Below are 15,152 nucleotides of genomic sequence, written 5' to 3'. Positions count from 1 at the left end.
CGTGAAGAATAACTATGCTGCCTCAAACCATATCATCGTGTCACAGTCCTTATTGGGATGAAAGTCACGGGAGAAGCAGCCAGTCCAAGGACTCTCAGACCCTCCTTTGTCCCTTGACAGCAGGATATAAATCTCCCTTGGGAAACTCCCCTTCCCTGTACCAGGAGGGGAGAACCATCCTTAGCACCAGAATAAGGAACTCAGGGACAAGAAGGTTGTGCAAACAAACCTAGTTATTTGTTGACTAATTAAATACCCGAAAACCACACCTTTGACTTGACTCTTGCCAAATCCAATATTTCGTTGTCTGAAAGTCACAAGTGCCACCTGCTTTGTTCTTTCTCTGGGTGTCATATTATTAGCAAGCCCAGGCACTTGCAAAATTAAATTTATTCTTCCCTTTAGATCAGTCTTATGTCAATTGAATCCTTACACCGGGTGAAAACCCAGAAGACAAGAAGGGAAAGGCATTCTTCTCCTACAACTGGAAGAAGTACCCACAAACTTTGGCAATAAGAAGAAATAAAAGACATTTAACTCAGTAAGGAGGAAGGAAAATTATTTGTTTGCAGATGACATGATCTTAAACATAACAAAACCCTAGAGATACCACAAAAAATATTAGAACCAGTTTTTTAAAATGAGGAAAAGTGCAGGATGCACAATGAGCACAATGAACAAAGAAAATAAATAAAAATAAACCACCTATGATTCTACACCCCAGCATGGAAATATATGCAAAACAAGTAACAAAATTATACAACAGAAAATGGCACAGAATAAAGTACTTGGGATTAAACTTCATAAATTATGTAAAATAATTGTAGAGCGAAAATGACCTTGGTTGATGAAAGACATGTAAAAATGCACGAGTTCCACAAACATACCTGTGCTCACTGATTAGAATCATTCATATTGTCACAGCACCATCCACACAAACTAATGTAGAAGTGCATCCCTAAACCTGCCATTCACTTTGAAAGAATCAAATCTAAGTCTGCAGTGTGATATATATGTAAGAGGACATGCACATAGGGCCTTCTCTGTGCTCTTAAAACCAGCCCATCCCGACCGTGCAGCTGGGAGACGAGCCCCAGCTCCAGGGGTCCCAGGTGTTCCCATTCTGTGATCAGGACAGAACACAGACACCTCACCATGGAGTTTGTGCTTGGCTGGATTTTCCTCGTTGCTCTTTTGAAAGGTAAGTCATGGTGAATTAGAGACACTGAGTATGTGAGTGGGTATGAGCGAGAACCAGTGCATGTGTGACGGTTTCCTCACCAAGATGTCTTGCGTCTGCAGGTGTCCAGTGTGACGTGCAGCTGGTGGAGTCTGGGGGAGACCTGGTGCAGCCTGTGGGGTCCCTGAGACTCACCGTTGTAGCCTCTGGATTCACCTTCAGTAGTTCCAGCATGAACGGGGTCCGCCAGGCTCCAGGGAAGGGGCTGCAGTGGGTCTGACGGATTGATACTGATGGAAGTGGCACATACTACGCAGATTCCGTGAAGGGCCGATTCACCATCTCCAGAGACAACGCCAAGAACACTCTGTATCTGCAGATGAACCTGTGGGCCGAAGACATGGCCACATATTACTGTGCAAGAGACTGGGTGAGGGGACATCACTGGGAGCCCGCACGCAAACCTCCCTGCAGGAAGGGATCAGCACCACCAGGGGGCGCACACTATGCACAATTCTGCTTTGAGTTCCCATGAGCAGGTGCAGATGGAGGTTACAGGCAGGTTTCCTGTCAGGGTCTGGGGCTTCCTGTCCACACAGCACTTTCCCCAGGGAGCCTCTCTGGACACAGGATTCTGTGCTTACCTATTAACTCGCTGAATTAGATACCTGTTGTCATAGGAAAACTGCACTAACATGCACAAAAGACACAGATGTTTCCATTGCTTACTCCTGTCCCTCAACATGAGTGAATTACAGATTTCCTGAGGCACAACAGCTGAACCATTAGATGTGTCCCACATGCACTCCCTGTGCAGCCAAGACCACAGGATCCCACAGCTCCCCATTAACTTCACCCAGCCCATGTCCCAATCAAACAACGTGAGACTTCCCTCCTGGCACTTGCTACTCAGGACGTTAAATGAGCTACAGCTTTATTCAATTCCTCTAAACAAGAGATAAATCATCTCCATGTATTAGTCTGGATTCTCCTGAGGAACAGAACCCAAAGCACATTGGTTTCCATGACTAAAGAGGTTGGGAAGTCCCATGATCTACTGTCACAAGCTGGAGACCCAGGAAAACCAGTGGTGTAATAGGTCTGATTCTGAACTAGGGTCTAGTCTCAGAACGTAGAGATCTGATGATATAACTCTCATAACAAGGGCCAGAGGGGACCACTGTTCCAGTTCAAACAAGCACGTGGGAAGTAAAAAATGAGGGAATTCTTCCTCCCTCTGCATCAGATTCTATTCACAATCTTAATGGAATGGGTGATGCCCAGACAGAAACAATGGAAGGAAATGCCACTCTCTTCTGGAAACACATCACAGACATCCACAGAAACAGTGGTGAATCTGGGCACCTATGACTCAGTCAAGATAACCCATAAAGTTAATCATGACAAGACAACTTCCCGTAAATGTGGAGCTCAAAGACTGAAGACTTGAATTTAAATTAAAAATAAAACAAGAAAATTAAATACATACATATATGAACTATTGGGACTACCTCAAAATAGCACGCTTCTGCACAGTGAGGGAAAAAATCAACAAAACTAAAAGGCAACCTATGGAATGGAAGAAGATATTTGTAAATGACATATCCTCAGGGTTAGTATTCAAACTATGTAAATGTTTTTAAATTATTTTCACATTACCAGTAGAGAGTGTGTCCATGCAGTTCAGCATACTGTCATGTGAGAAGCAAAATTTGTGTCTTCCACTTGTGTTTTGTGTTAGGATCTCACTGAACATGAGACCAACACTCTTCACAAAATTTGAACCATACAGTACAGTACTGTTAACTACAGGGGTAATGTTGTGGAGACCCCTCTAGAACCTAATCATCTTGCATAACAGAAAATCATAGCCCTAGAGATCTACTCCTCATTGCCCCACCCTGCCAGCCCCAGAAAACTGCCATTCCACTCTCCATTTTATTGTTATCAAATCCCAAATTCAGCTGAGTATTTCTGGAAATGTCAATGTTCAAAGTTTTAGTTTTGGTGAGAAAAGAAGTTGAGCTTTATTTAGGAGGCCAGCCACCCGGAGAGGAGGCAGACTCTTCTCCAAAAGCCAACTCTGAGGGTTTCTGCCCAACCCAGGGGATTTTAAAGGACTAGACGGTACTTAAACAAGGGAGTTCCATGGTGGATACCATTTTCGGTCATGTGCAGCCTCCATGGTGCAAGCTGCCAAAGTAACCTCAACTCCCCTGCATCTATCTCCACCTGAGGAGAGAAACTCACAGGCATGAGAGAAGATTGCCAGAGGCCAGGAAAGAACCACAATAAGGGATTAGAGGGGAAATCCCCTGGGGCTCACACATGTTCAGCAGCACCTTCTGTCTCACCAGATGGCATAAGATAAAACTAAAATATAACCTTGTACTTCACCAATCATGACACAGAATACTGGGAAATGTTTCCTCAGTAAACTCAGAGGAAGCTTCAAAGCAACAACCAAAAGGATCAAATGGCTTGCAAACTAATAGCCAACCAGAATAAGACATGTAAAATTACAAAGCGATGTTTTTCAATACGTACAAAGGTAAAATTGACAGTCTACCTCCATATCCCATGGAAGTAGGAAGCATTGGTCTCCATAATGAGGAAAAGCAGTCATCCAGAGAAAGTGACCCAGCAGTACCACAGGACATGGAATTGGTAGAGAAGTTCAGTGTGTTATAATTGCATATCCCGTATCCAAGTAGAAGGAGAAAAGATGGAATGTGTTGAATAGAGCCGTGTTTCTGGGTCCAAATCCCTACCCATGTCCATGTGAGCACTGTTGACCATGGCCCACCTGACTCTCCCACATCCACCCCAGGTGAACTGATGAGCGGGGTCACCCAATGCCACACCCTGTGACTGTTACCTAACCCCACAGGTGGCCCCGAGGTGTAGGGTGCTGGCCACCTGGTACAGCCCTCTGTTCTGTCTGATGGTCTAGACCTGGTTTTGCTGAGGATCCTCCATTTATCCATTCTCACTGGCAGATGTCCCTGAGCAGGGGCATGAGGCTGGCAGAGGACCAGGTCACCCTGAGGGCACCCCTCTTGCTGTTTGCGCTCTGGGCATTGCTGGCTCCTGTCCAAGGTTCTCAAGGTCGTCCCTCATGGCGCTACATCTCTTCTGAGGTGGTAATTCCCAAGAAGGAGTTGCACCACGGCAAGGGCGTTCAGATGCCTGGCTGGCTGTCCTATAGCCTGCATTTTGGGGGCAAGAGCCATGTTATCCACATGAGGCACAAGAAACTCTTTTGGTCCAGACATTTGCTGATGATGACTCAGGATGATCAGGGAGCCTTGCAGATGGACTACCCCTTCATCCCTCCAGACTGTTACTACCTCGGCTACCTGGAGGAGATTCCTCTTTCCATGGTCACCATGGACACGTGCTATGGGGGCCTTGAAGGTATCATGAAGTTGGATGACCTTGCCTATGAAATCAGACCCCTCAGCCATTCCCAACGGTTTGAACACGTTGTTTCTCAGATAGTGGCAGACACCAATGCAACGGGACCTACTTATAACCTGGGATATAAGGAGGTTAGGAACCCCCTGTTCTCTCAAGCAAATATCAGTGCAGCCCCCAGGATCTCTAGTAAGTTGTATTCATCCCATCATGGGATTTTGAAAGGACTTGTTCTCGGTTCCAAAACAATGTATGGTGTGTTCAACAACGTGTCAAAATGTGCCCGATTCCTCATAAGGCTTGTTAGTTTGACTGACTCAATGCTTCAAGGGATTGATGTAAGGCACTATATTTCCTCCATGGTCATTTATAATCTGGAAGATCCAGTTGTCTTGAACAATTTTCGGGTGCCAGGGAGTCCGATTCATATCTACTTTCAGAGACACTTGTTTGTTGCTTTTAAACCACATACAGCTTTACTTATGAACAAAGATGCACCACATGAACTTCAGTTTCAGCCAGCCCCATACGCGGTATGCGGATCAAAATCCATCATCTCGCTTGCTTCTCTAGGCAGACATTTTTTATTGTTGTCTGTGTTAGTAGCCCAAAAAATTGCATTATCTATTGGTTTTTTATGACAATCAGTTTTGTGCATGCCAGAGGAGGTCTACCTGCATTATGAATCAATACCCTGTTATGACAGATTCGTTCAGTAACTGTTCCTTCATTCATATGCAGCATGTAGTGGTGAATAATTTTTGTGAGTGCATATTTGACTCAGGACTTTCCTATTTCAATAAAAGCCTGCCTCACGATCGTTGTGGAAACTATGTAGTGGAGCCAGGTGAGCAGTGTGACTGTGGCTCCTTCAAGCAGTGCTACAACAATCCCTGCTGTACGACTGATTGCATTCTAACCCCTGGCAGCAAATGTAATACAGGCAGATGCTGTACAAACTGCACCTATTCCGATGCTGGGACACTCTGCAGGCCCATCCAAAATATATGTGATCTTCCAGAATACTGCCGTGGGGTGTCCGTGGAGTGCCCTGATGACTTCTATGTGCAAGATGGAACCCCGTGCACTGAAGAGGGCTACTGCTATCATGGAAACTGCACTGACCGCACTATGCACTGCCAAGAAATCTTTGGCAGAAATGCTGTGAAGGGTGAAAATGTCTGCTATACCATAAATCAAAAAGGCAGCCGATATGGACACTGCAGAAGAGACGCAGGGGTATTCAAATCTAAACCCTGTTCCCCCACAGACATGCAGTGTGGAAGGCTGCAGTGTAGTAACGTCACGCATCTCCCTCAGCTGCAAGAGCATGTGGGATTTCATCAGTCTGAGATCTCAGGGTTCTGGTGTTTTGGGCTGGATTCGCATCGTAGCACAGGAACAAGCGATATTGGTCATGTGAGAACTGGTACCCCCTGTGCTCCTGGAAAGTTCTGTCAGGATACCTACTGCAATGGCAGTGTGGCTCAGCTGAACTATGACTGTATCCCGGAGAAATGCAGTCACAGAGGGATATGCAACAATAACAGGAACTGCCATTGCCACGTAGGCTGGGATCCTCCACGGTGCACTGAACGAGGCACTGGTGGGAGCACAGACAGTGGACCCCCTCCAAGAAGAATGCGGTCAGTCAGGCAAAGTCGTGAATCCGTGGTGTATCTCAGAGTGATCTTTGCTAGAATCTATGTCTTAATTGCTGCATTCCTCTTTGGTGTTGCCGGAAACGTCAGAACTATCAACAGACAGAAGGTTACGGAAGAGACTGTTGATCAAGACAATGCATAATTCAGCCTCCAGACCCCTAAACAACTATAGACAATCCACGTGGCTCATCTGTGAAAATACAGTAATGAGGCGCCACAGCTAACATCCACGTTTCCGGGGGTCTGCGGGAGACACAGGGGTCCACAGGCACATCATGGACCTGACACCAGGTCTCTGATGCGTCACTGAGCAGAACTCTGAAATAAAACTTGAAAACTGCATGCTTGTGGCCTCTATGTATTTGTGTAAGCCTGTAAGAGCCCAAACGGTGCCTAAGACTCTGTGCAGAAGACCTGAGTCAGCAGCTGTGTCTTGGGCTGAGGTTTCTGGTTCCAGAAATAAGAGAAGTTGCCACAAGCTCCTTTAGGGGCAAATTCATGAATTTTCTCCAAAACTGTGCTCTTGCACACTGAGCTTTGTCTCATTCTTCAGGTAATCTCTCATTTCCTGGTGCCAATATGGGTTCAGGGTGATGGAGGGCTACCACCCACCCATACTGCCTGTCCCACACTGGGGTGTCTGTGGGCTGTCAGGGAAAGGGACATGGATTCGATCCCAGCCAGTGCAAGCTGTGCCTCCCTGGAGAGCAAATTTCCGAATGTGGGAGACTGAGACTATGAGGCTGAAAGTAGCCCCCAGTGAAATGAATCAGAAAGGTAGGCACAAGTGCCTATGGATGTCTCTGGCATTCTGAGGGAGCCCGATGAATATGAACCCCTTTTCTCCTTCTTTTCTCTATTTTTCAGTGAGTTCATCCTTAGATGAGGGTCTGCCTAGGATTTCCACTTTGCTTCTCCCAAGAACCTCCTAGAAGTCCTGCAGAGTTGAGCCTGTGGAAAGTTAGGGACCCTTTTTCTAAATATTTTTTACTATTTTTACAGTTGTCTAGCATACATTTCAAATCATAATAGTGATATTAAAGTCTGTTTATTTTCTTCTGGATTGAAAATATACAACTTTTTAATAGTAATTGATTAGGAAATTTTCAGAACTAAACAGTAACTGTTTCAGAAATTACTTTGGAATAAGAATGTATCCCATAATTCACCAATAGATGTAAAACACATGAAGCACATAACAGGATTTTCACTTCAGTTCATACCTAGAATCCTTGTTGGTGCAGATAGTCTTGTAAGTTGTACCAATGTGTTCCCATGCATGCACTTTGTCTCAAAGACACATGGTTACACAAAGTATTAGACTGCCATGTGTGCACATATTCTCCACGTTCCAGGGCAACCAGGTAATCATACTTTCCCAGCACCTCCTGAAATTCCCGTGCAGCCACACTGCATGTTCACAGCAAGAATGGGTCCAGGAATGTTTGGGAAGGAGGGCCAAACAGGTGCCCCGGCCACCTGCTCAGTAAACTACAGAAGGATGCTAAGTGAACTGTGGAGTAACATCAGCCCTTCTGCCTGTTTGGACACACGTGTTACAGATGCAGACCTATTCAGTTAACACCATACATGTGCTGGAAACGTGAGTTTACCTTCAGGATAAAGTAAGAATGGGTCCTGTGGAGGATCTAGCACCCACAGGCCACACCCACTATTGATGGGAGTCTACACACCAGCACACAGCGATGTGGGCTTCAAGTATAGTGCTGGGTCTGAGCTGACAAGCAGAATGTGGCTGAACCTAGAGCCTAGAAAGGTGAAGGGGAGGAAGAAATTCTCCACCAAATGTTCTTGTGGACCAAGAACTAAGGTCACAGGACGTGGATTAACAGGGGAAAGAAACCAAAGTTCATTGTGTGTGCACAGAGGTCCCCCTAGATACACATTAACTAGATCAGAGAAGTGAGGGTCCCCTAAACTTACATTAATGAGCTAAGCAAAGTGAGTGCCCCCTAGAGTAATATTAACTAGATAAGTGAACTGTAGTGTGCCCCCTAGATTTACTAACTAGATAAAGTGAGTGCCCCCTCAGATATACACAAATCAGATAAGCTAAGCAGGTGCCCATTAGATTTATATTGACTAAATAAGTAAAGTGTAGCGTGCCCCCTAGATTTACATTAACTAGATAAGCTAAGTGAGTGTCCCCTAAATTTACATTAACTGTATAAGCAAGGTGAGTGCCCTTAGATTTATATTACTTAGGTAAGTGAAGTGTAGCTTGCCCCCTACATATACATTAACTCCATAAACTGAGTGCCCCCTAGATATACATTAACTAAATAAGCAAAGTGGAGTACCCCCTAGATACCCATTAACTAGACTGGCAAAGTGACGGCCCTCTAGATATATGTTAACAAGAGAAGCAAAATGAGTGCCCCCTAGATGAATAACTAGATAAGTGAAGTTAGTGACCTCTAGATTTACATAACTAGATAAGCAAAGTTTAACCTGCCCCCTAGATTTATATTAACTACAAAAGTGAAGTGAGTGCCACCTACATATACATTAACTCCATAAGGGAAGGGAGTGCCCCCTATATATACATGAAGGAGGTAAGTGAGGTGAGTGCCCCTAGAATTATATTAACTAGGTAAGGAAGAGAGTGCCCATAGATGTACATATACTGGATAAGCAAAGTGAGGTTTCCCTAGATTTACATTAACTATCTAGGCGAAGTGTAGCTTGCCCCCTAGATTTACATTCACTACATAACAAAGTGAATGTGTCCCCTAGATTGACATTAACTAGATATGGGAAGGGGAGCTTGCCCCCGAGATTTGCATTTACTAGATAAGCAAAGTGAGTGCCCCCTAAAGATACATTAACCGGATAATTAAAGTGAGTTCCCCCTATGCTGACATTAACTAGATAAGCAAATTGAATGCGCCCTAGATATACATTAATTAGATAAGCAAAGTGTGCTTACCTAATGTGTCCCATAGATTTTCATTAACAAGAAAAGGAAATGAGTGCCCCCTAGATTTACATTAACTAGATAAGTGAAACGAGTGCCCCATCAACTCACATTAACTAGGTGAGTTAAATGAGTGCCCACTACATAAAAATTTACTGGATAAGTGAATGATCCCTAGATTTACATTAACTACATAAGGGAACTGAGTGCCCCCTAGATTTACATTAACTAGATAATCACAGTGAGTTCCCCTACATTTATTTCAACTAAATCAGTGCAGTGCCCCCTAGATTTATATTAACTAGTTGCACTAGATCAATATTAACTAAATAAGTGAACTTTAGTGTTCCCACTAGACTTACGTTAACTACATAAGGGAACTGAGTGTCCCCTAGATTTACATTAAATCGATAAGCAAAGCGAGTGCCCCCTAGGTCTATATGAACTAGATAAGGGTGATGAGTGCTCCCTAGATATTCGTTAACGAGATAAGGGAAGTTAGTAACTCCTAGATACACATTAACTACACAAGCAAAGCATTGCCTGCTGTTTTCAGCAAAGCCAGAAAGCAGTGTTCTGCTTTGCAATGTGTTCCCTGTAATGTCCTACACCAGGACATACCTATTTGATTTCCCACATGTCTGACTTACTTCACTTATCCTGATGCCCTCAGGATCCACCCATGTTGTAGCAAAGGGCAAATTTTCATTCTTTCTTACGGACGAATCATAGAATTCCACTGTACATACAGGCCACACTTCTTTTTACCCATTCTTCTGTCTGCGGACACATAGGGTGTTTTGGTTCTTGTAAATAATGCTACAATGCACAAGGATGGGGGGAATGAAGATATCATTTAAAGTTAGAGTTTTCACTTTCTTTGGAAAGTTGGACTTCCACAAAGACTCCAGTCCATGTGTGATCAACTAAGACTGTTTCCCAGAACCTCGGAGACCACAGACAAGAAAGGTGGAGCAGGTTCAGGGGTCACTGTAGAGTCCAAAGCCACACTCAGGTATGTTCACCTATGCATGTGTAGGGAAGACTATTCAGGGGTTCTTTGACATATGGAGCTGGATCCCACAGGGCCCAAAAATACACATTTGTTTGTGGATGGATGCCAAGTTTTGGAGGGGTGTGAGAGACAACACAATGACATCTTAGGCTGCTATGAGGCTGACATTACCCCTCTACTACCCTTCCAATTCTTTTGTGAGATTCAAAAGACAAAAGCATCAAGTGTGACTATAAATCAATGCTCATGGGTACACAATACATACAGATGTGGCCTGTGACATCAGTAGAGTGGGGAGTGGTGTGGAGCCGATAAAGTGTACTTGTCCATGGGATTGAATTTAAGTACTTATCAGTTGACAATAGACTGTTACGGCTTTAGAGTGTTTTGTATAAGGGCATGGTAAACCCAAAGGATCTATCTAAAGAATGTGCACAAAGGAACAAAGAAGCAAATGAAAATGTGTCACTGCAAAATATCAACTAAGCACAAAGGAAGCCATTCATATGGGAAATGGAGTACAAAAGCTGTGAGATGTGGAAAGAAAACACAGACCTTATGTTATGTTCCAATCACAATAAGGAAAAGTGTTCACCCTTCATGTTTTGTTTTGTTTTGTTTTGTTTTGTTTTGTTTTGTTTTGGTTTGGTTTGGTTTGTTTTGTTTTACATCCCAAATTGCTCATGATCTATCCCCTGGCCATAATGTCTTTAATTTTCTTCAAAAACGCCACGATCTCTACTTAGCACCAGTGTCCTAACACCTGTTGTTATGGCTGTTGTTTCTATGAGTGTACAGAATCACATGAAATTATTTCCACCAACACAGACACATGCACACTTGTATGAAATCTTCTCTGTACATAAACATCTTTAGGGTTAATATCACATATTGTATGATTTGCAGTCATGTCCATGCATAGTTAAATTATTACTAGCCAAATGTGTATAGGAATGTCTTCTAGGAATACCTTTTTTTTTTGGCCCCAGATTTATTGAGATACAATCGACATACAACACTATGTAAGTTTAAGGTGTACAATGTGATGCCTTGATACATGTATATAATGTGAAATGTTTACCAAGTTGAAGTTAGTCAATACATTCTTCAGCTAATTATGGTAAGAACATAAAGCAACTTTCAATATACAATATGTATATTAATTATTGTCATCTTACTATACATTAGACCCATGGAAGCTTTTTGTCTATCTTCTAACTGGAAGTTTGGACACACTGAGCAATGCCCCCCCCCCCATTTTCCCTGCCCCTCAGTCCCTGGAACCTACCATTGCACACTCTGTTTCTGGGAAATTGATGTTTCTAGACTCCACATGTAAGTGTGATTATACAGAATGTGTCTTTCTCTGTGTGACTAATTTAACTTAGCATAATGTCTTCAAGCTTCATCCATGTAGTCACAAATGGCACGATTAACTTTTATATGGATGAAATCTATCTATCTATCTATCTATCTATCTATCTATCTATCTATCTATCTCTGTATCCATCCATCTATCTATCTAATCTCACATCTTCTTTATCTATTAATCCCTTGATGAGCAGTTAGGTCTCTTTAGTGTCTCAGCTATGGAGAATAAGACTGCAATGAACATGGGGTGCACATATCTCTGATGTAGTGCCTTCATCCCCTGTATATATCACTCAGAAATGGGATCACTGGGTACAACCATACTTTTGTTTCTAATTTTTTGAGAATTCTCCATACTGCTTTCAGTAGTAACCTCACCAGTTTACATTCCTAGGGACAGTGTACCAGGTTTGCTTATTTCCACATGCTCACAAGCATTTGTTATCTCTTGTCTGATGGTAACAGCCATGATAACAGGTGTGAAGTGTTATGGGATTGTGGCTATGATTTGCATGTCTCTGGTGATGAGTGATGTTGAGCACCTTTTAATGCACTTGCTGGACGTTTGTACATGGACTTTGGAAACATGCCCTTTCAAGTCCTCTACTCCCCCATTTTTTTAAAATTGGGTGGCTTGTTATAATATTCAGCAAAATAAGCTTTTTTTAAATTTTGGATATGAACCTCATATCACACGTTTTACAATTTTTTTCCATCCCTGTAAAATGTCTTTTCCTTTGGTGAATGTGTCTTTTCCTAAGCAGAAGATTTTTAGTTTGATGTGTTCTCACTCACTGATTTCTGTCTTCATTGACTGTGCATTTGGAGTCATATCGGAAACATCATTTCCAAGAACAAGGTCAAGGAGATTTTTGCCCATGTAGTTTTTAGGTGTGTTATGGTATCCCTATATGGTTTTTGTGTAAAAGGAAGGCAGGCATTTTAAAACTAGTGGGGACATTCACTCTTCCTCTCAAGTTGGGCACCAGCAGACAGCCCCTTTGTGTCTCCAGCTGAGGAGGGAACCCCACATGCATAGGAGGAGACTGCCAGAAGCCGGGAAAGAATCACAATAAAGGATTAGAGGGAAAAAATCCTGGAGCTCACACGTGGTCACCAGTACTTTCTGTTCTCACCAGCTGGCATAAGAAAATACTAAAATACTACCTTGTACTTCACCAATCATGACGCAGAATACTGGGAAATGTTTCCTCAGTAAACTCAGAGGAAGCTTCAAAGTAACAACCAAAAGGATCAAATGGCTTGCAAACTAATAGCCAACCAGAATAAGACAAGTAAAATTACAAAGCAATGTTTTTCAACACGTACACAGGTAATATTGATGTCTACCTCCACATCCCAAGGAAGTAGGAAGCAGTGGCCTCCATAATGAGGAAAAGTAGTCATCCATAGAAAGTGAACCAGCAGTACCACAGAACACGGAAGTGGTAGAGAAGTTCAGGGTGTTAAAATCGTATATTCTGTATTCAAGTAGCTAAGGGAAAGATGGAATGTGTTGAATAGAGCCATGTCTCTGGGTCCAAGTCCCTACTATGTCCATGTGAGCATGCTTGGACAGGGCCTGCCTGCCTCTGCCACATGTGCCCCAGCTAAACTGATGTGCAGGGTCACCCAATGCCACACACTGTAACTGTTACCTAACCCCACAGGTGGCCCCCAGGTGTAAGGTGCTGACTGCTCAGCACAGCCCTCTGTTCTGCCAGATGGTCTAGATCTGGCTTTGCTGACGATCCTCCATTTATCCATTCTCCCTGGCAGATGTCCCTGAGCAGAGGCATGAGGCTGGCAGAAGGCCAGGTCACCCTAAGTGTGTCCCTCTTGCTGTGTGCATTCTGGGCAGTGCTGGCTCCTGTCAAAGGTTCTCAAGATCATCCCTCATGGTGCTACATCTCCTCTGAGGTGGTATTTCCCAAGAAGGAGCTGAACCACACCAAGGGCATTCAGATGCCTCGCTGGCTGTCCGATAGCCTGCGTTTGGGGGGCAAGAGACAAAACTTCATTTTTACTTTCAATTTCTATTAAAAATATTCCTATTTGGGGAGAGAGGGGAAGATGGAGGCTTAGGAGAACACCTTATCATGCTGATCGCTTAGATTCCACCCACATCTGCCTAAATAACCCAGAAAACTTCCAGAAGACTAGCAGAACAGACTCTCCAGAGCCAAGCACACACAAGAAGCCTATGGAAGAGGGTAGGAAGGGCAGAGAGGCGGTGCATGCTATACGGACAGTTGGGAAGGAGCCAGAGTGGTGGAGGGGGAGACCGCCCGGGAAGGCACAAACCCCAAAGTCTGGCTTGCAAAAGCGGAGGGGCTGGACTCTGTAAGTTCTGACAGCCAGCGGGGCTTAACATCTGGGTGCTAAAAGTCAACATCTCTGCTCTCAGAGAGAGGGGAGAGTAAGAGGACACCTGGAGGCAGAGTTGATGAGTCCCGGAAGACAGAGCTCAGCTCGGCAGAAACAAAGGCAGTGGCCAGCGCCATCTCCCTCTCCCATCCCCCAGCCGAAATCCCAAAGGGAACCAGTTCCTGTCACCAAACTTGCTTGCATCACGCAAACACCCAACACTGTGCTTCTGTGGATCCATCCCTCCGACGGGTCTGCCTCCCTCCCGGTGCTTCAGGGCCCCTACCACAGGGAACCACTGATGGCAAAGCGAGCTAAGCCTACCCCTCCCACCACTGTGCACCTTGCGGATCCACCCTGGCTAATATGCCAGATCCTATTGAAGCAGCACCCCAAGCCTGGAAGTGTGCAAGCAGCACAGACAGGGGCCACACCACTCCACAGTGAATCTTGCCCCTGGGAGAGCGTAAGATAAGGTACACACCAGTGTGACTGTGGCCCCAGCGGTGGGCTGGGGGCAGACATTGGGTCTGACTGCAGCCCCGCCCACCAACACAAGTGACACCAGACAGCACAGGGGAAGTGCCCTGCAGTTTGGAGCCACCACAGGGACTACCAAAAATGATGAAATGGAAGAACTGGCCTCAAAAGAAACTCCAGGAAGTAGTGACACCTAACGAATTGATCAAAAACGATTTAAGCACTATAACACAAGAATTTAGAATAATAGTCATAAAAGTAATCACTGGGCTTGAAAAAAGCACAGAAGAAAGCAGAGAATCTATTACTACAGAGATCAAGGGACTAAGAAATAGTCATGAGGAGCTAAAAAATACTATAAATGAGGTGCAAAATAAAATGGAGGTGGCCGTAGCATGGACTGAAGAGGCAGGGGAGAGAATAGGTGAATTAAAGGATAAAATTATGGAAAAAGAGGAAGCTGAGAAAAAGAGAGAGAAAAAAATCCAGGAGTATGAGGGGAGAATTAGAGAACTAAGTGATGCAATCAAATGGAACAATATCTGTATCATAGGAATTCCAGAAGAGGAAGAGAGAGAGAAAGGGACTGAAGGTGTACTTGAACAAATCATAGCTGAGAACTTCCCTGATCTGGGGAAGGAAAAAGGCATTGAAATCCAAGAGGCACAGAGAACTCCCTTCAGATGTAACTTGAATCGATCTTCTGCACGATATAACATA

General features: G+C 44.1%; 1 protein-coding gene and 1 pseudogene across 1 annotated transcript; both read left to right on the top strand.

Moving 5' to 3' along the window:
- Positions 1–1,113: 1,113 nt before the first annotated feature.
- LOC132675746 (immunoglobulin heavy variable 3-23 pseudogene) lies at positions 1,114–1,715 on the top strand (annotated as a pseudogene).
- A 2,248-nt stretch (positions 1,716–3,963) lies between these two features.
- Positions 3,964–6,603, top strand: LOC144616513 (disintegrin and metalloproteinase domain-containing protein 21-like). The gene is given in 2 exon segments (XM_078447656.2): positions 3,964–5,228; positions 5,230–6,603. Coding segments are annotated over 2 exon segments (2,223 nt in total). The 5' UTR covers positions 3,964–4,179; the 3' UTR covers positions 6,404–6,603.
- The last annotated feature ends 8,549 nt before the right edge of the window (positions 6,604–15,152 follow it).

This window comes from Panthera onca, chromosome B3 (assembly GCF_046562875.1).
Source record: "Panthera onca isolate mPanOnc1 chromosome B3, mPanOnc1 haplotype 2, whole genome shotgun sequence".
NCBI classification, from domain to species: Eukaryota; Metazoa; Chordata; class Mammalia; order Carnivora; family Felidae; genus Panthera; species Panthera onca.
Note: the sequence above shows the minus strand (reverse complement) of the source record. Positions and strands in the feature narration are given on the sequence as shown.